This window comes from Dermacentor andersoni, chromosome 7 (genome assembly GCF_023375885.2).
Source record: "Dermacentor andersoni chromosome 7, qqDerAnde1_hic_scaffold, whole genome shotgun sequence".
Lineage (NCBI taxonomy): Eukaryota > Metazoa > Arthropoda > Arachnida > Ixodida > Ixodidae > Dermacentor > Dermacentor andersoni.
Window position 1 is genome coordinate 162,946,869 of NC_092820.1, and position 25,800 is coordinate 162,972,668.

General features: G+C 44.3%; 2 protein-coding genes across 4 annotated transcripts in view; one reads left to right on the plus strand and one right to left on the minus strand.

Annotated features, from left to right (window-relative positions):
* Positions 1–713: 713 nt before the first annotated feature.
* LOC126533138 (BRO1 domain-containing protein BROX-like) lies at positions 714–19,721 on the minus strand. The gene is made up of 11 exons (XM_050180412.3): positions 19,337–19,721; positions 18,392–18,595; positions 12,102–12,197; positions 11,883–11,955; positions 11,157–11,262; positions 10,062–10,151; positions 7,711–7,796; positions 7,353–7,434; positions 6,031–6,181; positions 4,080–4,248; positions 714–3,399 (listed from the first exon to the last, which is right to left on the minus strand). The coding sequence occupies exons 1-11, from the start codon at positions 19,435–19,437 to the stop codon at positions 3,295–3,297; spliced, it is 1,263 nt and encodes a 420-aa protein (XP_050036369.1). The 5' UTR covers positions 19,438–19,721; the 3' UTR covers positions 714–3,294.
* Positions 19,722–20,421: 700 nt separating this feature from the next.
* The window catches only part of LOC126533131 (serine/threonine-protein phosphatase 4 regulatory subunit 3-like), a 32,921-nt gene continuing 27,542 nt past the window's right edge, over positions 20,422–25,800 (plus strand). For 2 of the 3 annotated variants that reach the window (XM_050180403.2, XM_050180405.2), the window contains exons 1-3: positions 20,423–21,098; positions 21,792–21,847; positions 24,029–24,127. In XM_050180403.2, the coding sequence (XP_050036360.1) occupies positions 20,957–21,098; positions 21,792–21,847; positions 24,029–24,127 (297 nt within the window). In that variant the 5' untranslated portion in view covers positions 20,423–20,956. Of the gene's footprint in view, positions 21,099–21,791; positions 21,848–24,028; positions 24,128–25,800 lie in introns of all 3 variants that reach the window. The other variant, XM_050180404.3, reaches the window with a different exon arrangement.

Here is a 25,800-nt window from a genome sequence, read left to right on the forward strand (position 1 = left end):
AAGCGATTACGCAGTTAAGCTGTAGTGCCCTGGCATGTCTGGAATATACTCCGAATGCTTTATGGAAGGGTCCTTTTCTTTCATTTTTTTTTTTCAGGTTACATGAAATTCAATTTCTAAGTAGTACATTAGCAAACCTTAAATTAAAATTGCATTTGCTGGCAACATGTTGAACATTTTACACATTTTCTTGTTCTTAATATTCTAATGAAAACTTATGGTTGTGCTATATCTTTTAATTAAGGTAAATGGTATCTTATTAAGAAATGTGTACTTTTAGGAAAAAAAGAAATTTGTACCAAAGGAATGTTCCAGCAATTCCTGCTAGATTAACAGCTTCAAACCTGTGCCTTTGAAACTGTAGTTTTTAACAGCATACCTTTACCATTCTACTATACTAAGTAGAAATCTGCTTGCTTGGAGATCTTTGTGGAGGGAAGTCGGTTTATAAAGTGTTATGAAAGTTGCATAAAGCATAAAGACAGGGAAAAGGCACAAGCTGCTGTCAGGCTGTAGAAGACAGCTTTTAACCCAGAACCTTTCATAAATGCTTTGAAAACAAAAGCAAATGAACTGAATGAAACAACAAAATGAAGATGCACCCTGTCTTGTTATTTTATGTGTAATTTACATCTTTGTGCATTCGTGCAGCAACCTGCCTACTTGAAACAGATGCAAATATCAAGAGAGTAAACAAACATTACTTCCAGACATTCTATGGTACAAGCGGTAAAGCACCTTTTATTGCCTGCTAGAATGTACAAAAATAGCGTCTGCATAGCATGCACATTTACACAAAACATATGCTGCAAACGGCTCTTAAGCCCAGTGCGATAGCAGCCCTCAGTGGCTCTTCAGAAGCGCTCAGAATTTCTTTATCCAAACATGAAGGGAACCCTCCTTAGATAAAAAGAAGTCTTGATGTCTCCTACCACTAACTTTTCTAACAGTGGATTAAAACCCAACAAAGTAGTGCGCTTCACTAAGTTAAGATGTGATGGTTCGAACAGGCGTATCTCACAGCCTAAAAGCACACATGAAAAGTTGTCAACTCTGAAAGCCGAGACATGCACAATTTTTCACAACACCACAACTTTTCACAACACGAAAAGGCAAGTTGCAGAACAGGTAGTGCATAAAATACGGCATATAGTCGGATTGGCAGGGCATATTTACAGTATGGATCACTTCCATCTGCTGCAACACAACCAGGCAAAGTAAAATATGTATCATCATTGGTCATGAAAGCACATGTTAGCTTTTATCTGGCAACCTAATCAGCATTACAGGTTAATTTGGCTGAAAATATTTCCAAGCCACTAATAGTGTAATAGGGTTAATCGTGCTTTACAGTACATATTTATTCTATGCAAAAAAGCCAGCATATTTTGCCAAACTGCAAACATTATGCCCGTCTGAACGCACATACATCCTTTGGGCCCATAATTATACAGTGCACACACCGGGACATTAAACAAGGCACAAGGACGAGGAAGAAAAAAAACTCTTGAGTAATCTTGTAGAAATAGTATGAAGATTCTGCATGATCATGTTTAATCACAGCCTAACAGTAAGAGCAAAAGTGTAAAAAAAGAAGTAAAAATCTCAACTGCATACAAGCTTGGGAAAATGTCTCATATACCCTGCTGTCAGCACACCCAGCTTTTCACATGCTCCTGGTAATTGGAGCTCTTTTTATGTTAAATAATGAATTAGTTGGCTCTGCATCAATCCCATATCAAAAGCTGTTGCCCTCCTATGTGAGCTACAAATTCTGAATTGTGGTATTCATTGCACCAACTTAGATATACAGCAAAAATTTACATTAAATGAAGCAATAATTTCCCTTAAAGGGGCCATGACTTGGCCGTCCAACTGTCCCTAGTTTGTCATTGTGACTGAGAGTAAAGGGGGCCAGTATGGTTATACAAAAAAAAAAAAAAACGGGCTCTTCTCAGCACGCATTTTAACCAAAAATTTCAATTTGAAATAGCTGCCTCTAAGCCCCTCTGATTGACAGTGACTGCAATTTGTTAGGAGCATGTACGCCCATTACCTCTTGCGTACTCATATCAACGAAACTGCACATTGCGGACGCATCGAGACCCAGTGGGCCGGCACAGGAAAGGCACAGTACGCCTTCTCCCACTTTCCCTGTCACACTCACTATGCACGCTTCCCCGACTCGTGGGAAGGGTATCCAACATGTGAGGAGGACAATCCCCTCACAAAGCTAATAACGTTAAACGAGTGTCCCCAGTGGAGACGTTCTCTCTCTGCATCCCCAACCTTGGACGTGAACCTTACTGTCACACGTAGTGAGGCAAACCTATTTATTATCCTTTAACAGAGTGGACCTTTCCTCTGCAAGTGCTGCTTATAGCTCGCAGCAATAAATATTGTTAGAGCTGACACCGTTGGTTGCCTTATTCACCCCGACGCAACGTAGCTGCGGTTAGCCTCTCTACAGGTTGGAAAGTGCTAGAGAATGGCTGTAAGTGGCTAGACCCCGAGTGCTCCTTCAGCCCTAGCCACAAGCAGAGAGTACCCTCCCACATTCTTGCATTGCTTGTGCGACGTCAAGAAGTGTGGGGTGACCGCTACGTCTGCTCTGAAGCATTCCGAAACCCTGTGTGCACCATGCCAGACTTGGTCCACATGCTTCGACACCTGCTGGCACAGCAAGCACGTCACTGTCGCATTGTGCTCGCAATTATTTAACTCGCTTGATAAAGATATGTAGTACCAACTGGAGAACGCCTGCAGAAACTATCTTGGGCTTACTGGCATGACATACATTCAAAAACAAAACCATGCATATACCACGCACATTGCCCATGCAAAACATTGTTCGTTTTGTTAGCTGTCAGTGTTGCTAGGCAGCCGTATAGTTCAAATGCTATGTAAAAACTTGCTGTGGGACTTACTTGGATTAACGTGCAATGCATAATTCAAGCGTGGTGATTTGGTGTCATGGCCCCTTTAAGTAAAGTTAGATTGAGGTCCTTATATATTTGCTCTACCTAGCGTTTCATCTTGCATGATTTCTCAGAAATCACTCATATTAAAGGAAGAAGTTTGTGAACAGGTAAGAAAAAAATGCCAAAGTGCTCTAAATGCACCACACCAATTACGCCGATTGAGCTGTCCAGGAGGATAGTGTATATGCTTGCACTTAATAGGACATCTGCTTAAGTGCCCATTTACAGAAATGTGCATATATTAAAGATCTCCATTTTATATGTACAAAGCCAAGCAATGCACTGCTGGGCATTGGGACCCAGGAAGCCGGCTTCACTGCAAGACACACCCGCTTTCTGTTTTTGGGTCCGCAGTGGAGTGGGACGCAGTCTTCTCTTGCACTGCTGGGAGATCACCTTCGGCCTTGACAGCTGCCTTCTGTAGTTAACATCAGTGGAAAAGGAGAGGGCTGTTCATTAACGGCTTTCAAACGGCCATCACACGACTTGCATGCACATAACACTTCTGGGTGTCACGTCTGCAGTTGTAATAACCAATGCAGTACATGCATCTTGAAGCACTTCTTATTGTAGCTGTGACGAAAAATTGGGCGTCATGTGCAAAAGAGCATAAGAACGTAGATGTCTGAATTATTATCGATGGTGTAAGTAGGTGGTTTTCCTTTGTTTTTTTAGCAGTAATTACTAATTACATACACCAGGAGAATCAGCATCCTAGGTGTCATCTATTAAAAACAGATGGTTGTGTTGCTGTTTTTGAAGTACTTTTAAACAATTTGCAAAACTAACCAAACATTTTTTGCCACATTACTGCTGTAAAAAAAAAAATAAAAGCTACAAAGTATGTCTTAACAATGAAAGCTGCTTATATGTAAAGAAAGGTCTGCCGGCAACAGCAGTTAAATGCGACTTGCCCCTGCAGTGTTGCTATATTAAGCATATCTGCCTGCATAATCATACCGGACAGCTACAGCAGCAGCGTCTGTTCTACTGTATGTTTACTAGATAGCTAAGTTCCAAGCAATGCACGTAATTATGGAGGCCAAGGAGTCTTTTCTTGCACATATAGGGTATCATAGAGTGAACTGAGAGACTTGCCGAGTTCGCAGGGTCGGAAGCGCTGCTGGGCTGTACATAAAAAGCAGCGTAGACAACTGGAGTCCAGGCCTTGTCATGAGCGGGCATCTGGAACTCCTCGGGGCTCACGAGGCCATACGTGGCCCGCAACTCCAGTTCTGGTGCATCCTTGGGCACCTTTTGGTGGAATCTACAGAAACATTTGTACAGCAACACATCTTATTCCACTGCCTGGCTAATTCAGAGGCCAGGTGCCGTGCAATAGTTATACGCAGTATTGTAGTATACAATCTTTTTTTCTAACCTGCATGCTAACTGACCAAGATGGGAGCTATGTGCTGAACTCATGTCAAATTTCCAATAATGTTTTGGTGCTGGGTCAGTCATCGTTCATGTGATTGAGGGTTTACCATCACAAAGCAACATTACCCAGGATTTACTTTTTACAATCTGAGATACATTAATGCACACTTGAATCAAAGTGCATGGACATTCTAGAATTCTATCCCTGCTAGAGTGTGGCTCCCTCTAGCACCTCCGTGACTCCAGGGATAGTGAATGCGGGTCGGTGGCCAAACGGGCACTGTGGGTACAATCCCTGTGCCCCTCTCCTCTTTGCAAATGCACCAGCAACCTTGCACTTAGCAGCAGAATGCTACAGCCACTCGGCTAACGATGAGTTTCACTCTTATCTGGATGAAATAAGCTGGAATGCTTGTGGCTGCAGATGCATTTTTCTTGACCGGATGTGAGTGTTTGTATATTGTGCAAGTAGCTGCTTAACATGAACAACTATTGATCACTGCATAGGGATACTTCAGGCAAACAAGAGAAACTGCTTAGTAAGGTGACTGACACATTACTTTGCTCTCCCATATCTTCAAACTGGCAGTAAAATAAATGTCTTGCTACCCTGTCAACAAAGTGGGAACCAAGACGAAGAAATTAATTAAAGCACTGTTCATTTCACTCAAGGCCAATTCTGCCTAAGAAAGAAACAAAACTGAAGGTGGGTCAAAAAGGAAAATGGCAAGACACGTAGTTGACTTCCTTTTGATTCCATATAACATTTTGTTTTTTAACCATGTCACTGTTTACTCTTTTAGCTATTCCAAACAGCCAATAAGAATGTCTTTTTTTTTAAAGATGCAGATGGTGTTAAGAGCAAACAAAACAATTTTGGCATAATTTATTAAAGAACTCTAATGTAGAACTTCTTATACAGGGTGTTTTTTCTAGCTGCACCAAATTGTTAAGAATTGCCTGCGGCAGATAACGCAATTCTAATCGTTGATCTAAATTATTCGAGGAGGCGACCGTTACTTCTGCAACAAGTCAAAATGCCTAACTGATAATGAACATAATTACCCTAATTAACCTTATTATTAATTATTTTACTGCACTTATTTCAATCTATGAATTGTAGCCAGTGAAGTCGCAAGGTGTATCCACTTTCCTAAAAAAATAACTGGAATGTCAATGCATTTTGTTGGACACTTTGAAAATTAATACTTGAAACTGGTGCAGTCGTGAGAATTCGTTCCAAGTGGACACACCTTGCTAACCATTCGTAGATTGAAATATGTGCTGTAATGTATCTAATTACAAAGTGAATTAGTACAATATTAATTAGTACAATGTTAATTATTAAATTAAGTGTTTTGATCTCTCATAGAAGTAATGGCCGCCTCATCGAGTAATTTAAATCAGGGGTTAGAATTGTGCTATCTGCCACAGGCAATTTTTAAAAATTTGGTGCAGCTGAAGAAATAACACACCCTTATATATGGGCAACATTGTCTCAACACAACATCGCTTTGAATGAAGCATGGAAGAGGATAATAAAGACAAGCTTTCTGTAATGATAAGCCTGATTAGTACTCCGCCTGTCATGACACACACAGAGACACGTCCTAGGCTCCTGAGCCACAAGATAACAGTTTGAAAAGAATCTAGATGACTGGATGCTCACATGAAGCCATTTTCTCGCTCGCATTTCTCAAGGGTCCGCTTCACCAGGGGCGCAAGCTTGCGAAAGAAGAGGTGCTGGTCGATCTTTGCTGCAGAGCCAGGCCCCTTCATGGTACTGTACTGTCTGCAGATCTGCAGGGCATCCTGGTAGCCTGTGTAGTGGCATTCAGAGCAGAGCCATGAGTTTTGACAGCTATGGCCCTGCTATCACTCCTGCTCAGTGCATAATTCTTGCTATGGTACTGCGTTAGACGTTAACATTGTGCTACAGAAGTGAAACATCACATCGTGATGTCTTACTTTTGTAGTGTAATGTTAATGTTCGACACAAAATTTGCTATTTTACTTTTGGGGCACAATGTAAATGTCCAACACGGGATGACAGCAAGCTGGGCCAGTTGGATGCTATCCGTGGTGGCTGCGTAACCCAGTACACAGTAGATGTGCACATGTTGTTATTTCCTCTCTAAATCTGCCATGAGTTACACAAACCAGGAAGCCAGGTATAATTGGTTCTTCCAGTTAAACCACCCACTCTGTTATGCTAAAATTTTTCACACATTTGTAACCTTGCAATGCATTCAATTTAATTGCTTTTTAATTTATATACATATATTTCATATTGTTGTCCCTCTTCTTTTGCACTAAATACTCTCAAGTGCATATATTGTACCAAGAAGTCTGAACCGGAGCCCTCGACAAAAATAATCGAGCTGCCCTGTAAAAATTTTCACATCTTTCTAAATTTCTTATGCAACGCTGTTGGTCTGTTACTACTGCAGGATGGCATGTGCATTGTAAGCCTTAGGACTAGGTGTGGTGCAAGATTATAACATAAAGTTATAAAATACTATATTTTGTGTGCATAAAGAAACTTTAAAAAGCCCCAGGGAATTAAAATTAATCTGCAGCACTCTACTATGGTGCCTCTCTCATGGCACCCAGGTGTTGCTTTAGAACATTAAACCCCACCAGTCAATGAGGATGTGCTAGGTACAAACATGGCAGCAACAACTGACAGAGTTAAATTAGGCCTACAGCAACATTAAATAAAAGCAAACTATGCCGCCTGAAGCCTAAAGTCTAATAGAAGACAGACCCAAAAGGCATTTGCATAGACATTAATCACATTACGTATGTGACAATGAATAAATATGAATGGATTGTACCAATATATAGAAAGCAGTAAACTCCAGGAGAAACTGGAGGGAAGAGAAAGGGGTAGCTTTTCTGTCTCACTGGACTGCAGGCACCTGAAGAGGCATAAAGCAGAGAGAGAGAGAGGGAGTGGCACGGTTAGTGCAATAAATCTCAGCTTCTTACACTTGTGGCTTTCCTGCAAGGCTCTGATTGCATCTCCGCACTTCTCCTGTGCCAACAAGTTTTCTCCTGCGTAGCAGTAGGCCTGCGAGACGAAAGCATTCAATGCATGCACCTTTTAGTCTATAACAAGAAACACGTCCCCTGCTGCAGGCTTCACAGAAAGTTGCTCGGTACATTTAACACACAAGACTACTTGTACCAGATAACAAAACAGAGATGGGTGGAAAATCACAGCAGAAGAAATTAGCAAGACAAAATAAAAACATATAAAACATAAACCTGTATCGTATGTTTGAATCATGAATATATTTTTTCTGTGCCCATCCACGAGTGATGAGATTAGACATTTGCAACTTACATAGGAGAGATAAAAGACGGCCTTGAGAATGAGAAATTTCCTCCAACGTCCAAACTTGGATGCTTCAAGACTGGCAAGGGAATCCGCTGCATGAAAAGCAAGACTACCGTGTCATGGTAGAAGAAACAGTGATTGCGTCTTTTTAAACTCTCCAAGCTCCAATGGAGAGTGAATTAATGATGTTGACAGCACAGTTCCTTGACGCTGTACTAACATACAGCTAGTAATTATTTACTGCCCTTTACAATGAACACCACTGGAGCTTGTGTGTCACCAAGAAGCAAGTCACCAGCAAAATCAGCATCACTACCATTAACTGCACAACACTTGTCACACTGAAGTCCTCTGACAGTGCTTGCTTGTCAGTTTACAGGTGCATTAATGCACAGGAACTGCCAGTCACGTGACTTCTAGGAATAGCCATCAGCCTCAGGAATCTTTTATTTAAGTGTAGCAATTACAATGCAGCATAAGCAAAGTACCTTTCCAATCATTTCATAGCAGTACATCAATGCCGATCAGCCAATCACTTGGCACCATACAATGGAGCTATGTGTCAAATTGTGTGAGAACACGCCTGTGTGCACAACGCCGAGGTACAAGCGCCACAACTTTTAACATTACTATCAGTTCACTAACAAAGATGAGCAGCTATCATGAACGGAACAGGGGCCGTATTCTCACCTGATCACTTCTAGAGATATCCCTTTCAACGGACACTGATTGGCTAAGCCAGCGGGACAGATCTCCAGAAAATGATCCATAGAGTTGGGATTTTGCTCATCGCGTTCAACAACAGGTAACATTTAGCCTGGCAAGGAGCAATAGTGGTTTCCTCTGTGCCACAGCATCCAAATCACTTGTGCTGTCATCTGTCTATCATTTCTTCAAATTTGCAACAACTGTGAAAGCACCACTTTTATTTCATATGCATCATGTGTAACTGAAAGACTGACCTTATCGCAACTAGATAGTTTCATTTTCATTCCAGGCACTCGCCTACATCGGAGTGCGGAAGAGCTTTACCGTAAAACTATCAGACTATTGTATTTTGGCACACAATGCTTTGTGCATACTGCATACTGTAGTGTATGCTGCGCGAAGCCCTGCTATACGAGGGTGTGAAGTCATTCAAGAGCGATCAATGGGGCTGGCTATCGAATCCTGCAAGGTTGCATACAGTGAGCCCATGTGAGAAACAAAAGCAGCGTCTGTTTGGGTTGCTTACACACTTTTTGGCTCCTTCCCTCAGAGCATGATATGCGCTTGACATGTGCAGGGACACTTGTGTGACTCCGAGAACCATTGATAAATATGGATTTACACCGAGTTCAACTGCGAGGCTGGAAACAGCAGGGTATTGACGTAAAGGCAGAGCTTGAAACCTTATATTCTGTGGCAGAAAAGTTGGATGGTTCTGCTTAGGAAAAACATGCGAGGACGTGCTACAATGGGTGGCTGAATTTGTCAAACAGTAAATGGTGACTGCCACATAAATGTAAAATGAGCACTGCAGGTTTTTACTTTTTGTCTGTGAATAAGTGGACCTCTAGTCACCGTGCCAACTTTAAGAATACCTTAAAGGAGAAAAGACAATTTGACCGAGCAGCCGCTTGAGATGTTCTTGACAAATTTTTTTTCAATGGTAAAGAATAAAGCAACATGTGTTTTGGTGGGCTAAGCATGATAAACAGTCCAATGCTAATAAAAACAACAAACTGAACTTATTTTGGTGCTGCATACACTGTCCCTGAACGTGTCCAGATTTATTTTTTGTCTTGTCTGTCCAGATTTTAGTAATGTTCCTGCCCAGGTTTTCTGAACACTAGTGATCAACAAGCAATATGGCCCCAGAATGAAAGCAAACCAATCGCAATACATCACCGTTATGGCACAGTCTATGTCATCTCTGTGCATCAGTGCACACGCCTTCCGACTGATGGGCCCAAAGCACTGAGACTTGATGAGCCAGTACTGCAGTGCTGTGTACCTTGCATACTTATCACAGCCTCATTCCGCACCATATGCCACAGTTTTTGATCATCTCAACTGTTTTTAACACAGCAGCCAATTTTGGGCATTGGATGTTACAGCAGTAGTCTAAAATTTCTAATAATCTTAGTGCACTACTGCAGCTTTCGCATGTACGAGCACTACCAATAGTAATACTTATGATAATGCACCTTGTATGCTCGCACATGTTATCACAGAGTTCTGTCAACTTGACCAACTAATCGGTGCTTAACCAGGGCCATTAAACAAAATTGATTGGCCGTACAGCCCGAGCAAAACAAACAAGCCTGCCGGCAGCACTTTCAACAGGATAGTATTTATTACGGCTTCAGCCTCACCTGCTGAAGTGTACATCTTTGATGTCTCATGGGCAAGAGCAGAGATGAGTCCTGGGGCATGCTTCATCTCAATGGCTCGGCCAATGGTCACTGCAATAGTAGAATTATAAAGGTGTCATAACTAGTCCTAATACCAAACTGAAGATCCAGCACTATTCATGCTAGGAACTAAGGTTGATAACAGCAAACACGGTTAGCTCTAAACAAGCACACTGCCCATATCACTGTATGTACACATTATACACTAGGAAGGAAACAAACCTACTGCTTTCCAAGACGAAGTTCCCCACAAAACTAGCTCAGAACATTTTATAGAACTCATATCCAACTATGACATTCAGAGCACCACAAGCAAGAAGTACTAATGATAGTAAACAGTTGCTACTTGCATTGTTAAAAACTACTACAATCACTCCTGCACGTATTCATTTTTAAAATATAAATGATTAAGGAACAGTAAGTGTATAATAATAATTCTAGAACAGTGTCTGTCTGTGGAAAAAGTTGCAGCCTCATCCAAAAGGCCAAGCATTGATAGTGTTAGCAAAGTATTAGACAGTAACACAAAGTAAGGCTCGTAGTTTTATGGGCCATATAAATTGCATTAAACATTCGCTTACTAACTACACAAGCATAGAGTGCAGTAATTGGTCACATTGGCTTTCATAATTATTCTTATACTGCCAATGTTGAAGCATGCTTGTGCAGAAAGAAAAAGAGAAGGAGAAGACTACAGAAATGTTTATATAACACGAGTAGCCCGAGCTCAGGGGTGGTTTTTCTGAAACACCCAAGCCTACTAGCATATTAATTTGTCGTCTGTAGTTATTCAACTGAAAATTGACATTCAACACTCTCTGCGCTCGCTTTGATTATCTATATTGCCTTTCTGTCGCTCTGTAGTTAATAATGAATCGACATGACAGCCTGACCTTTAGTTCTTCTGGGAGTGAAATGTACTGATGTGCATCCTTATTTGTACTCCTTTAATCATTCACAGTATCACGGTGCATTGGAAGCAAAGTAACTGCAAATAAAAGTGAGTCCAAAAACCATTCACAAATAAATACTTGTGGAACATGCACACGACGATACCTTCCTGTGCTTCAGCGGTGCACTGGTTGATGTAGGCAGTTGAAACTCGCGAGTCCAGGTCTGATCCTGACACTGGTTGCTCCCTCAGTTGTCCTACGTACTTGTCCTGGTCCAAATAATAATGGCACGTATTCAAGCAAAGGCCACTACTCAAGCAGACTTTGTATAGCTATCTCCACAGTTTCTTTTTTTCACACTTTGTATTTTGAAATTTTTCACAAAATGTTTGCAAGTGCTATAATATTAAAAAATGCTAAATGCTTCTGCCAGTCAGCAGATTTGTAAGAGACAAGCAGCTTCAAGGACGGGCAGCTTCAGCTATATTTTACATGCTTCTGATATGATTGGCTGAGGTTGCTGTTCAGAAATACTATTGTTTTAACCACAGCTTATGGAGTTGTTCAATGAAAGTTGCTCTGCTCAGTTGGCTGTGTAATATGAAACTTCAAGAACCGAGAAAAAAACAGATCTGTACAGATCTGTACATCAAGACGTCAAGTCATAGGATTTTCTATATGGCTCAATGTTACATAACCTAGAGTCCTTTGTGCAAGCAGCGGAAGAGAAATGCAGCAAATGCTGATGGCATATGACACACTTTTACACCATACTTTACAATGAATAGTAAGTGCACGAAAGCCTGGAACGACGACTTACACCTTGTCTGGAGTTATACTCGAGCAGAAATGAACCTCTGTAATAGCTTAGAAGCAAAGCTGCAGTCACCTTCATTGCACTGAAGTAGCCAGCAGCTTTCCTGAGACACTTGTGGACATCCTTTGCTTCATCCATGTTGATGCTGGAACAAGTGCATCTGATGTCTCAGCTTGTCAACACCAGAAAATTCTATTATGACTCCTGCATCTGAACTAGGTAAATATTTATGCAGCAGCTGAATATTCAGCTTGTGACACTCGGAGATTGGTACTGGAAAGGCAGGCTTACTCCTCCTTGGCGGCAATGGACGACGCATGCTTCATGTGCCAAATCCCCACATTCTGACAGATTGAGACCAGCTCAAAGACTGCATCCGACTGCACACTGCACAGGAAGGAGACAACACGAACATACAGCACACCGAAATTGCATCAAACATATTCACTTATTTACTCATTCATTTCAATTATCCTCTTAGTCCTGAGACCATTACAGAGGGGTGTAGTTGTCACACAAGAAAAGAATGAGAAAAATTAATTACAACTACATGCACAAACCAACAATCAAGACAGAGGAAGCACAGGGGAAACTACTTTTACATTTAATTGAAATTTATAAATACTACGAAAAAGGAAAATGAAAGTATTTGAAAGTCGTTGTAACTAACGAGAAATCGAGCCTCTCAAATCCACTTTATCAGAGGTACTTTTACTCATAAAATACAAAAAGGGCTTCAACTAGTCTGACAAAGATGTTAAATACAAGTGTTGTACACATAAGAAGCAAATACACAACCCAAAGAGAAACGCACACGTATTCACTGGCATGCGTGCACCAAAAGTGTACACTAAGCGTGGCCATAGCTAATGTAACAAGACATTCACTACATTGCACATCCCTAATAAGAGTAACTTGTGTACTCTGTGGTATTAACTATGTGCCTTTTTCTGAGTTCAGTCAGGAATATTGTTCTGCTAACTTGTTGAAGCTTATAAACATAAAAAAAAAAACTTTTTGCCATTCAACCTTTCAAAGTAAAATGTCCATAATAATGCTTTCTGGACAACAGTAACTGTCATGTCTGGCATCCAAGAACTGGGCGGCGTAGACGTAGCGTCGAAAGAACGTTTATTCCTGTTACTTGACAGGCAGCCAACAGGTTACATACTGCGCGCGGTGGGCCCGTGCGAGCGGTCTTTTAAAACCAGCACGGGCTACCCGATAAGAGATAGCCGGGCAGAGAGCATGCGCAGACAGCACGCGATAACACGCGTGCTTGGTTTCGCGCGCACACAACATCTCCTTCCTCCTAATGAGCACAAAGTCCTTTTGCCACATTATACAATGCAACTAATGCTATGGCTGATATCTGTCAGGAGGTCGCCGGTCCCTCTGTGGATAGCGTCGCTCCCCTGGAGGGTCGGTCGTTGTCGCAGGGGCCGCAGCTGGAAATGGCTCGTTGGCGCTCTCAGGATCCCTGAAGTCTGGAATAAAATCTTCCGTAATGCTCTGCTTTGAGCTGTCGATGCTGAGCAGTAGCTGGTCTTGATGACGACGCCAAATGAGCACCCCATGATTCGTTCTAACGCGAACCTTGTATGAAACGGGGCCAGACTGCTGAATGATAGTGCCAGGGACCCATTTCTCAGGACCTCTGTAATTCCTCACGAGGACCTCATCATTGATGTTGAAAAGTCGCTCACGTGCCTTGCGTCGCACCATATCGGAGAGCTGTTGCTGAGCCACTCTTCCCCCGACAGAAGGCTTGACTGCGTCGAGTCTCGTGCGCAGTCGTCTACCTATGAAAAGGTTTGCTGGAGTTTCTCTTGTAGTCGCATGCGGCGTGTTGCGGTACGTCACCAGGAACGTCTGTAAGGTTGCCTGCAAGGAGTCTTGGGGTCGTCCTTTCCGCAACGCAGATTTCATTGTCTGTACAAATCTCTCCGCAAGGCCATTCGTGCTTGGATGGTACGCTGCACTCACGATATGACGACCACCGAAGCCTTTGACGAAGCTCTTGAATTCTTCGGAAACGAACTGTGGTCCGTTGTCGGTCACGATGGTCTCGGGTACGCCAAAACGCGAGAACAGGTCTTGGAGACACTGAATTGTGTGGTACGCCGTAGTCCTCTGCATGACATAAACTTCCGGCCATTTTGAGTGTGCGTCCACAGCAACAAGGAACATTTTGTCTTTCATGGGTCCAGCAAAATCCAAGTGAACTCTTTGCCACGGCGAAGTCGGCCATGACCATGGATGAAGCGGAGCCGGTGCTGGTTCGTTCCGTTGCTGTTGACACTCTGCACATTTCTTCACGTGTTGCTCTAGGTCCGCGTCGATACCAGGCCACCAGACGTAGCTCCTCGCGAGTTCTTTGCATCTTACGATACCGGGATGACCCTGATGAAGTTCCTCAAGCAAGAAGGCTCGGTGTTTTGAAGGCACAACTACTCTCATGCCGTACATTAAACACCCTTGATGAACTGTGAGCTCCAAACGCTTGTCGAAGAAATGTTTCAACTCCTTCTCAGCGACATGCGACGGCCAGCCAGCACTTGTGAAGTTCAGTACCTTGCTTAGTAATGGATCACGCCTCGTTTCACGAGCGATGTCTTGGCCTGTGACAGGCAGCGTTTCCAAACGAAGCGAATAAAAAATTTCGCTTTCTTCTTCTGATTGCTTTTCGCTGCTGTCGAGCGGCAAGCGCGATAAACAGTCTGCTTCCGCATTATCGGAAGATTTCTTGAATTCAAGAGCATAGTTGTAGGCTGACAGCGTCAGCGCCCAACGCTGCATGCGGGCAGCTGCCATCGCGGGAATGCCTGTTTTCGGGCCGAGAATTGTTTGCAGTGGTTTATGGTCAGTCACAAGCGTGAAGAACCTACCGTAGACGTAGAAGTGAAACTTCTTTACGCCGAATACGAGGGCAAGGGCTTCTTTCTCGATCTGACTGTAGTTCTTTTCGGCACTTGACAAGGTGCGGGATGCGTAGGCAACCGGTCGAACTGATCCATTTATCATTTTCTGCGAAAGAACTGCGCCTATACCGTACTGAGATGCGTCGCAGGCAAGTTGAAGCGGTCGCTTCGGATCATAATGGGCAAGAACTGGAGGGGAAGCCATAGCTGCTTTTATCTCCGTGAAAGCAAGCTGGCATGACGCATCCCACGTCCACTCCGTTGTTTGCTTTAGCAGCCTGTACAACGGCTGTGCCAAAGTCGAGAGACGCTGAACAAACTTGCCGTAATAATTGACCATCCCAAGGAATGACTGCAGTTGCTGCTTGTCTTTTGGAGCAGGCGCATTTAGTAGTGCCAGTACCTTTTCGGGCGATGCGCAAACACCCTCGGCGTTGATGACGTGGCCCAGATAACGGAGCTCTCGTTGAAAGAACGAGCACTTATCGCGCCGGATGCGCACACCGCGTTCCTGCAATCTTGACAAGACGGCTTCCAAGTTACGGAAGTGCTCTAGCTTGGTCTTGCCTGTGACCAGGATGTCGTCAAGGTAGCAACTGACTCCTTCCAACCCTTTCAGCATGTTGTCCATAATTCTTTGAAATATGCTTGGGGCGGACGAAATGCCGAAAGCCAGACGGTTCATAGTATACAAGCCCTTATGCGTGTTTATCGTCAGTAGTTTCCGGGAGCCTTCCGCCATAACTACCTGCTGGTAGGCCCTACTCAGGTCAATCTTCGAAAATTCCTCCCCTCCTGCAAGCGCTGCGAGAAGGTCATCTATCCGAGGTAGCGGGTAGCGGTCTACTTCTAGACAGGGATTGACGGTGGTTTTATAATCGCCACACAGTCGGAGGCTTCCATCCCTCTTCATTACCGGTACCAAGGGCGTTGCGTATTCGCTTGTAGCAACAGGCGTTATGATGCCAAGCTTCTCCATTTTCACAAGTTCCGCTTCTACTGCACGTTGCAGAGCAAAGGGAACGCTTCTTGCCTTTACAAACTTCGGCTGTGACCCTTCGCGAAGGACAAGCTCGGCCTGCTCTTCCGTGATGGTACCTAGCTCATCCTTGAAAAGTTCGGAATGGCTTTCTAGCATGGCTTCCAGCTTTTCTTGCCAGTGCTTTGATATTTCTCGAGAGAGACCAAGGTGATTAAAAAAAACTAGGTTCTTCCAATCCAAACGAATATCTTGCAACCATTCTCTGCCGAGGAGTGCCGGTCCTGTAGAGTCCACGACGTACAGGGGAAGCTCCACGCACTGGTCGTTGTGGCGCACGACGACTTTCGCCAGACCCTTCGGTTTTACTATGGCCCCAGTATACGTGCGCAGCTTTAACGATGCTGGCTGAAGTCGCTTACGTGGAAACAACCTCTGGAATTCGCGCCATGATATGACGGATACGGCTGCGCCGGTGTCAAGCTCCATCGTCAGTAGGACACCGTCAACGTTCACGGGTACAGTAAATGGGTCTGCGTTGAATGATTTAAGTGAGACAGACGACTCGTTTCGGACGGACGTGAGCATCTTCACACGTTTCCGGAGCTTTGCCTCCCTAGCTTTCTTTCCTTTCCTGCAGGCGCGTTGAATATGCCCTTTTCGGTTACAATTGTAACATGTATCGCCGATATGAGGGCATGCTTCGCTAGAGTGATTGGGTGACCCGCAACGGAAGCAGCTTGCCGACATCACAGACTGCTTTTCGCCTCGAACCTTATTCACTTCGTACGCCGGGGATGCGCTGTTATGCGTGAACGCCGCGCTAACCGTTGCAGTTTCCATGGCAAGAGCTCTATCTACGGCCTTTTGGAAGGTTAGCTTTTTGTCTTCCGTGAACAACACACGCTGAATGTCCTCGCGGAGCAGGCCGCAAACGAAACAGTCCCGGAGCGCTTCATCCAAGAAACTTCCAAATTCGCAACTCTGCACCAGCCTTCGAAGTTCCGTGACAAATTCGGTAATGGACTCACCGCTTCGCTGTGACCGCTTGTAAAATTTAGCACGCTCTGCGATGACAGACGACTGCGGTGCCAGGTGATCGCTCAGGAGTTTCAGGAGACTGTCAAACTCTCGTGACGACGGTGCGTCCGGTGCCGTCAGCGACTTGAGCAGCGCGTAGGTCTTCGCGCCGATGAGACTCAGGAACGCAGGAACCTTCTTTGCTGCTGGAACATCGTTGACCAAAAGATAGGCTTTCAACCTTTCCTCGTACGAGCGCCAGTCACTCGTGGTCTCGTCGAAAGGTTCAATGTGGCCGATGTGACTCATGACTCACTTGGAAGTTTCGGCTGCCGTGATGCCAGTTTCAGGAATTTCACCGCAGGGAAATCTTCGTGGCGGGAAGCTTTTACACAGAGGCCAGGTTCTTCACACTGCGAATTCCGTACGGCGGTCGTCCCACCCTCGTCGCCAATATGTCATGTCTGGCATCCAAGAACTGGGCGGCGTAGACGTAGCGTCGAAAGAACGTTTATTCCTGTTACTTGACAGGCAGCCAACAGGTTACATACTGCGCGCGGTGGGCCCGTGCGAGCGGTCTTTTAAAACCAGCACGGGCTACCCGATAAGAGATAGCCGGGCAGAGAGCATGCGCAGACAGCACGCGATAACACGCGTGCTTGGTTTCGCGCGCACACAACAGTAACTACTCAACATGACTTGGGTGCAATACAAACAGTACTGAATAGCAATGACATAACATGAACATTAGTGCAAAGCTCATACATAACACCCGATTCATAAAGGACATGTGAACGATATTTGTTACTGTGGTTATCACTTCTTTTAATCCATTTTTTTAAACCCAAATTCAGTCATTAATTCATTTGACCCACCTCTTAATTCAACTATGTTCAAACATTGCAAATCGTACCCATACATGTCAGACATCTTTAAATTTGGACGTTGTAGAACTCAACACAATTTTTAATGCCTCCGTATAGTCCAGTTATGCCAACTGTATAATAGATATATACAGGACAAAATTTCCGCAGAAGCCATCTCAGGATGACTGTCAACATTAATGCAATTAGCATTGAAGCAACGTAGCAACACCGCGTATTGACACAGCATATTGACACCGCCGAAACGCAACATGCATGAGGCATGTACTGCAGCCGGACTCCTTTCTTGCGCTTCCTTCCGGACATGCTGCGCCATCTAGTGGTGCCGTTACGAAACACGTGCGTGGCGCGTGTCGGAATATATGAGATGCCAGTTCGATTCCACCCAGCACCAAAGAAATTCCAAAGGTATTTTTTTTTTTTGTCATTGGAGACTGACCCAGTGGCCCAAGTGGCACCCAGTGACCCAAGTTGGTCTGACAGTTGGTTTTGAGCCCTGTTCCCTCAGCACAGCAGTTCGATGCTCTACCCATTAGACCATGAACTACCCAATGACCAAAGTTGGCGTGAGAGGGGTTAGACACAAATGAGTGGATGGACACACTGCAAACTGAGTAAAGTTCCCAAAGAATACTAACTGCATTAAAATACACGAAGGAACAGCGACAATTTATGTGATGCCCAACATCAGACAGTTTCTTACTCAAAGTAAAAAGCAGATAGCGTAAGTAAAGGAAATTATGCAATATGATACTTGAGTGACATATCAAAACTCACAGTGGTGTTTGTCCCAGCATGGTCTGGGTCCAGCGAAACCTTGTGGTGTTTCTCAGCTTGCTCTCCCCTCCCTTTTCGTCAGGGGCCAGGATCATGCCAGCAAAAAGTGCCAGGTAAGTGTTCAGGGCCGTTTCAATTGTGCCGATGTCATTCATAGGGTCTGTCAGCAAGTCGAGGAGGTGGTTTCTCGCCAGACGCAGGTCACTGTAATCGGTCAGCAATGCACAATTGCCAGTCAAGCATTAAATGGTAAGGTGGGATCATGCTAACAAAGTACTTCTTCAGCTGGCTAGCAGTGCAAACTGAATTTTAAAGACTTCTCACCTCAAAATGCTAAGGTTTTCGGAAAAGCAATATGACTGTTTCTCCAAACACTGCCATGCTGCTCATCATCTTCAAACAGAATGCTGTTTTGCCAGATAACTCGCGAACAAGCGAAAGTAGCGATATGTGCAAAACTACACAGCAAATTATGTAATTGCCAATCGATTACCTAGACAGTCGCGTAAGATCGAAGATATGTTAATCAGACACTGACGGCGATAACAAGCTGGGCATAGAAAACAACATGCGGGTTTTCACGGTTGAGAAGTTGACCGAGCCGTTGTCAATGCAAGCGAGTTCCGCGATCGGGAGTTCATTTTTACTTTACTGCTAATATCGGCTCTTTCTAAGCTGAAAAATGAGCAGTATCTCTCGCTAATTCAGGATCGCGAAATGCTAGTTTACGCAGCATCAAGACTACCGCGCTTGCGTCATTTGTCGATACTGAGGTACCGAAGTGCTTGCTTCGTGCAGCTATGGCATTGCAATTCGTGTTATTTCGCCTCCATGACAATATTTTCCAGAATTAAAGCATGTGTATTTCAAGCTCATTTGCGATATCGGTGTTTCGATTACGGTTGAGCGCTGTAAAGCACCGGATGCACAGCTGGGCGAGCTAACCTGCAGAGTTTCAGTGCTTGGCTGTCCATGGCAAGCATTTTGAGGTCAAAGTTGACAATGCCGGTGGCTTTTAAAGGGTTTCGGTGAAACCAGAAGGCCATGGTGGCTCCAGAAAATGTGCTGGGCGCTAAAGATATGAGATTTACACTATTCACACGCACGGAGTATCACCAGCCCACAACTGCACTGTGCACAGCACAAACCAAAACAACCCGACCGACAAGCGCGTCATGGCTCGTCTGTCGTAAGAAAAAAAAAGTAAATCTTCTAATTTATCATTTTTATAAAAACTACTAATTTTATAATTATCAGCAAATAAATAACCCCTCTGCAGAAGCTTTTTAACCGTACTGCGAAAACGTTAAAAAAATAATAGTACATTGACGCTCCCTAGCGGCGGTGCTTGCGTGCTGCGGAATCTTTCCGTCCTTCCATTTCCATTCAATGCTTTTACCATGCTTTTACGGTCAGCTGTAGTGCTTGACCTAGTGCGACGCTATAGAATTTCACGCTCGCGTGTGATGGGACCTCAAAAATGAATTGAATTTAATCGGCAGTAAAAACTATACACTTATTTTCTTCCTGTTTGAAAAAGAAACACCATCAAACGCGAAACTTCTTTTGGCGCAGTTTGTCTCGCAAACGTTCGCTGTCTACCTGCATAGTACTTTTGAGCTTAGCGTTTACGTTTACTATTGTACGGTAGCAGTTTTCGACACACCGTGCAACAAACAATTCTTGAAATAAATTATTGATTTCACCTTATTTGGCGGACATTTGACGTAGCCTCTCTTCGCTGGATACATTAGGGAGCACCATTTTGCCACTCTCATCTTGTAGTCTTTTATCGTAAGACTCTTCAAACTTTTCCAAAAACCTCACAATCCAAAATTTGTACCTAAGGGTGAGCAAAATTGTCACCGAGTTCAGTTTCAAGGCGTATGCGAAGTATGTAAACAACAAAACGTGCGTGTGAACCTCGGAAGAAATGAATCAGCTGTTGCGGCGCTTGCGTGACGTCAACGACTTTAAATTTCGCGCCGCGCCCTGGCTTCACAACAGAAGACCCCGTAGTGGTTTGGCAATTTCAAAATGGCGTTGTATTCACCCAGTAGGTGAGGTGAGCGATTGGTAAGTTTTTTCCTCGTCACCGGACTCTGTGGACGCATTCATCAGCAATTGTTTGGCTTCGTGAACTTTATCCGGATCGCGTGCGCCGACGTGTGTCTCGGAAAAGCCGTCAGCCGCGCCGTGCAATATTTCGATGCATTTTTCGCCGTGGTTTTGTTACTCTTTCGAAGCCTAAATCCAGGCTAGCACAGTGGCATCTTTCCGAGATACGTGTTAAGCCTAAAAGCTGTGCCTACTTAACCCTAAAACAATTTAAATTTTCGCCTGGCGGCCTGCATCCCCGTCGGCGGAGCGGCCGGACGGACCGGCGGGCATTGTGCTTCCGCGACGTGTCGTGCAAAAGTGGCGAGACCCAGAGGCCTGCGTCGGGCTGTGTGCTGAGCCGTGGTCGGTCCCGCAGGAGCTCAGCGACCGGGATGTGATCGGCGGCGCGACAGTCAAGCGAAGAGCGGAGAAGCAGCGCCCGACGTCGTTCGACCGACGACGAGTATGGCGGATACGAGAAGACGCGTCAAATTGTACGCCTTGAACGCCGATCGCCAGTGGGATGACCGCGGCACGGGCCATGTGTCGTCCTCGTACGTTGAGCGGCTCAAGGCTATGTCCCTTCTCGTGCGGGCCGAGTCGGACGGTGAGTAAACCCCCCCTTCCCTTGCTTTCTCCATGACCCCGCGGTGTGCTTCGGCCAAACGTCACTCGCGCGTCGACCTGTATGTTTGAACCGTGTTTCCGCGATGCTCGTCGCAAACCTTGTCCAGACCTGTCGCATCGAGACGTCAACGGCGGTCGAGTCCGAGACCGCCTAAAAATGAGGCTTCCCTATTGTTTACATTCTTGGAGATGGTGTGCAGCCTCTCTCTCCGCAGCAGCAATGTTTGCGTTCCGGAGAGGATTAAAATAACGTCGTTGAAGGCCTCTTTCTTAAAGTTTTTTTTTATTAATATTGTGCGCGGCTACCTGCCAGCCGTGTCTTGTTTGTGTCCTGTGTCCCCCTGCTCTGTTCTGCACGATGGAACTGGACGACCGCGCTTTCAATTTTTCTTTTTGTGCTCTTGAGTGCCCCATCTTCCCCGTTTTTACTTATCGATTCGTCCAGCCCTTGGAGCATGCCAAATCAGCGCTGGTACGATTTTCGAACTACTTGCGTCTTGGTGCGTCAGGGGTGTTGAAATTCTGACTTTCAGCCAATGCCTATGGTTCAGCAAAAAAAATCTGCCTTCCCCTACCGCGTCGCTTGACAGCCGCAATATGTCGTGTGCGATGCTTCTCTTAGATGCTTAATTCGCTCTCTGTTCTCTTTCTTTCTTTCTTTTTTTCTTTGAAGGCTCGTTACTCTTGGAATCAAAAATACAGCAGGACACCGCCTACCAGAAGCAACAGGTAAGACCTTGCATGACGCAACTTGTTGGGATACGACTCCTACACAAAAGAGAGCTCCATATTTAAACATACACACGTAATTACGCTTTTTATATCTGGGCAAAAACACCACGGTAACCTCTTCATGCATTAACTTTGCTCTTCGCCCATTGTAGTCGAACTCTGTGAGTAACGTCCTAGTCCTTTGCACCTAGCACATTGGTCTGTGTCGCCATTTTTTTTTTTCTTGTGTTGACGTTCTTGTTGACCCTTCATGTGTATCTGCAAACTTATCAGCTAATAGTAATCACATTAAACACCTACATTGATTGAGCTATATGATTTTGTCGTATCATCGCTATCACTTGGAGGCTTTCAATAACAGGCAGATATATTTGGCATCATTTGACCTGCATTAATGACAACTCCGTAGCTGTGGAATACATGTTGGTAAACTGAATTTGATGCCTATTATTGTTATGTTTAGTGCTCTGGTTTGTAATTTCCCAATGTGTTAATCACAAGCGACGTATCTATGGGCTCGAATTTGTGTGTCCGTCAACTCTGCTGTACACTTAGTTCAGCTGTGTTGTTCATTGCATAAGTGACTAAATAGCTTTATGCCCTGAACTAAGCACTTTCGTTGCAATCTAGGAACATGTCTGAACTACTGTGGCAAGTATATGTAATGTCCATAACAGTGTGCAGTGCAGAGTCATTTTGTTTTTTTCTGCTCCTCGCCGTGGTTTGATGCCAGACAGCTTGACGCCGCTGCCTTCCTTTTCGTTGATGAAGGCTTTTGTGATGTAGTCCGCCTCTCATGCTGATAACTACCATGGCCACCGTTGTGCTCGCACTGTGAGCCGCGATAGTTGTGTCTGCTGTCTGAGTAGATAACAGGGGTGGGGCTTTCCAAACCTATGCTGCTCGTTTTTGCAGGTCTGTTATCTCATGGTGAGAAGTCCTTTGCTTATTACCTGCTGCTCTGTTGTCATTGCATTTTTGTGGTCTGGAAATGGCTGCAGACTGTCTTCGTTACTTTACGACAGCTGCAAGTTGCAGAGCTTGCTCAGCTGCGAACATAAACAGGTCACAGCTTATACAGTATGTGCAGTTTGCTATTCCACAGAAGTGCTTACTTCTGTCCATTGTTCCCCCACATCTAATTTGTTTGCTAGGAAACTCATGAAAGGGCACAAGATGTTCTTCGTACTGTCACTCAATTCGTCAGTAAACGGTCCTGAATTATTGGCTTTCAACTTGTTTAGGTGCCCAAAACGAAAAGGTGCTGCCTTTTCAGACTCATTTTTGTAACTTGGGCATAGCTTGAAAGATGCATTGTAATTTTTTTTAATGAAATTCCTCAAGTATGTTTGTTAGTGGTATGAAAGTATGGTCTTGGCCAACCAGTGTGTTTTGGTTGTGTAGGCACTGTGCTTGAGGTGCAAGAAACATCATCCAACTGATTTGCATTTGCTGTGGTAGGATTTCTTCATAAATCTAAAGTTCTGCTGTCAAGATTATTTTACACTAGTTTCTGGCAGCCAAGCGGAAGACTACGGTTTCCTGACAGAGCTGACAGTGAGGCTAACATAAAAGCTTTTGAAGAAAAGGTGTGAAATTCAGATGCTTTCGTTATGACTGAATTCTTAACATGAGTGTATGTAAGCATCAGAAGGCATCTTTTTCTTTTCAGCCTTGTAATTTGCATCCAGTGACTCTATTTAAAATGAACCTTAAGGGTATTGCTTTCCACACATAAAAGGACAGCCTCTTCTATTCGGGCAAGAAATGAGAAAAAGGAAACAAAGAAACTTGTGAGAAATGGTTCTCAGTACGTCGCATCTATAGATCCAGTAGGGTTAGCAATGAAGCAATAAAAGCTGTTAGTTGAAATGGCCATTTATAAGCATTTTCACACCTTCCTCTGTGCAATTGAGCTGAGCGAGTTTGGAGTCCAAACGAACGTTTGCTGGGCTGCTTAAATAAAAGAAGTGGCTTATGGCAGTTTCTACTTGTAGTGTCTACATTTTTAACAAAAAATATTGGTGGGGAGGGGTTTGTGTGTTGTGTGTGTGTTCAGCTCAGAATCCCTGTTTGATGGGACAAGTTTTCATGGACAGTCTGGGTGCATTTTGCTATCAGCTATGTAATCTTGAGTGGATTTTGTGTTGATGGATATTTATGTGTCATGTGTTGCAGGAGACGTTGATCGTGTGGTCAGAAGGTGACAACTATGACCTAGCATTGAGCTTTCAGGAAAAGGCAGGATGTGACGAGATATGGGAAAAAATCTGCCAGGTATGCTTATCAGCTGTCTTTCTGCTCTTTTGGTAATAGTAATAAGATATTTTGTGAAACAGACAATAATCTGTGGGTCTGTTAGTGAGAAAGTGCTAAATATTCATGTTTCAGTTGCTACCCAGTCCATTGAGATGGATCTCTAATGTTTCTGGTGTACTTTGTTAATGCATTTACAAACTTCTGCCCTGGCTGGAGAACCTTGCCACAATGGGAAGCATAGTCAGGAACGACTCACTGTTGTTGTAGGCAGCAGCGCTTCGGGCACGGAAAAGCTTCTAAATCTAAAAACCCTCAATGTTTCAAGGGAAAAAACTCTTTGCCTGTGTGGTACGAAGCAAATAGTAAAGCGTAGATCACCCAAAACCTGTTTGAGGGATACATACGCAAGTATGACTGAAAGTTTGAGTAGAAGAAGCGCGAAGTGCTTCTGTTTGTGGACAGCTGCAGTGTCCATGCCTCGATCAGGAGTTTGAAAGCGATTGAGATGGAATACCTGCCGCCGAACAGAACTAGCGTTCTCCAGCCTATGGATCAAGGCAGTATCAAGAATTTAAAAGTGCTCTATCGTTCCCCCCTGCTGCACCACGTGATACTGCGCTTAGACAGTCAGAAGTAGTAATTCTTGCTGATGCCTGGAAGTCGTGTCAGCAGACACACTCAGCAACTGCTTCTGTCACGCTGGATTTACCTTAGGTAATGAGCCTGACTCCATCAATGAAGAGCTTGGGCTGCCGCCTACCACACCGAGCTTAGCCACACTTAGCCAGCCGTACACAGAAGATGAAGTCTGGTGCTACTTCGCACAACACAAACTGTTGTGCGCGTAGATTGTTTGCTGGCATGGATTTTATGCATGCATGTCTTTTGGATCCGTACTCAGCAAAACTATGATTTTGTTAAGCTACTGCACGGTCCCACCAGTTCTTTTCTTTTTTTTTTTTTTTTTTTTTCCTACTCTGTAGTTGCGTGCGGCAAATGTAAACAAATGCCCGTGCATATGTGTCTGTGGTGCAAGGATTTTATGTGATGTACACTTTGGCTGAATGTTTACTTGAACTTGCTCTGTTGCAACCAATATCAGTAAAATATATATATATATATATATATATATATATATATATATATATATATATATATATATATATATATATATATATATATATATATATATATATAGCAAGGCTGACATTTTGCCCGGGCACTGCCTGCCAAGTGGGTCAGTGCATGAACCCAGTCAGCATCGAGTCTGGCCGCAGCCTCAGCTTTATTACGGGTATCCCAAACTCGGCAAGCAGGCGCAAATCATCATTGTAGCTGTCTGGCGGGAAGTGTTCCGAGAACAAAACAAAAGCGTCAGATGAGCGCCATTCCTTCCTGCTCACATTCATCTCCCAAACCTTCCGCTTGGCGGGCTCCTTGGGGAACCTGAAGAACAATTCGGCGCACTCTTTGCTCCGTTTGCTCGGGTACCCCTCAGCTCTACATAGGCGCCACGGTGGCATGGTTTCAGCTGCTGCAAGTTGAACAATTCCAATTTCAAGCTGAACAAAGCAGAAGCTTCCCACATGAGCGTACAGTTGAGGCACGGATTCTTCACCGGGATACACATGCTCCCTCGGCAAGCATGCCGCTTGTGACGTCACAGCTTGCTAGCGTGCCAGTGTTGCTTG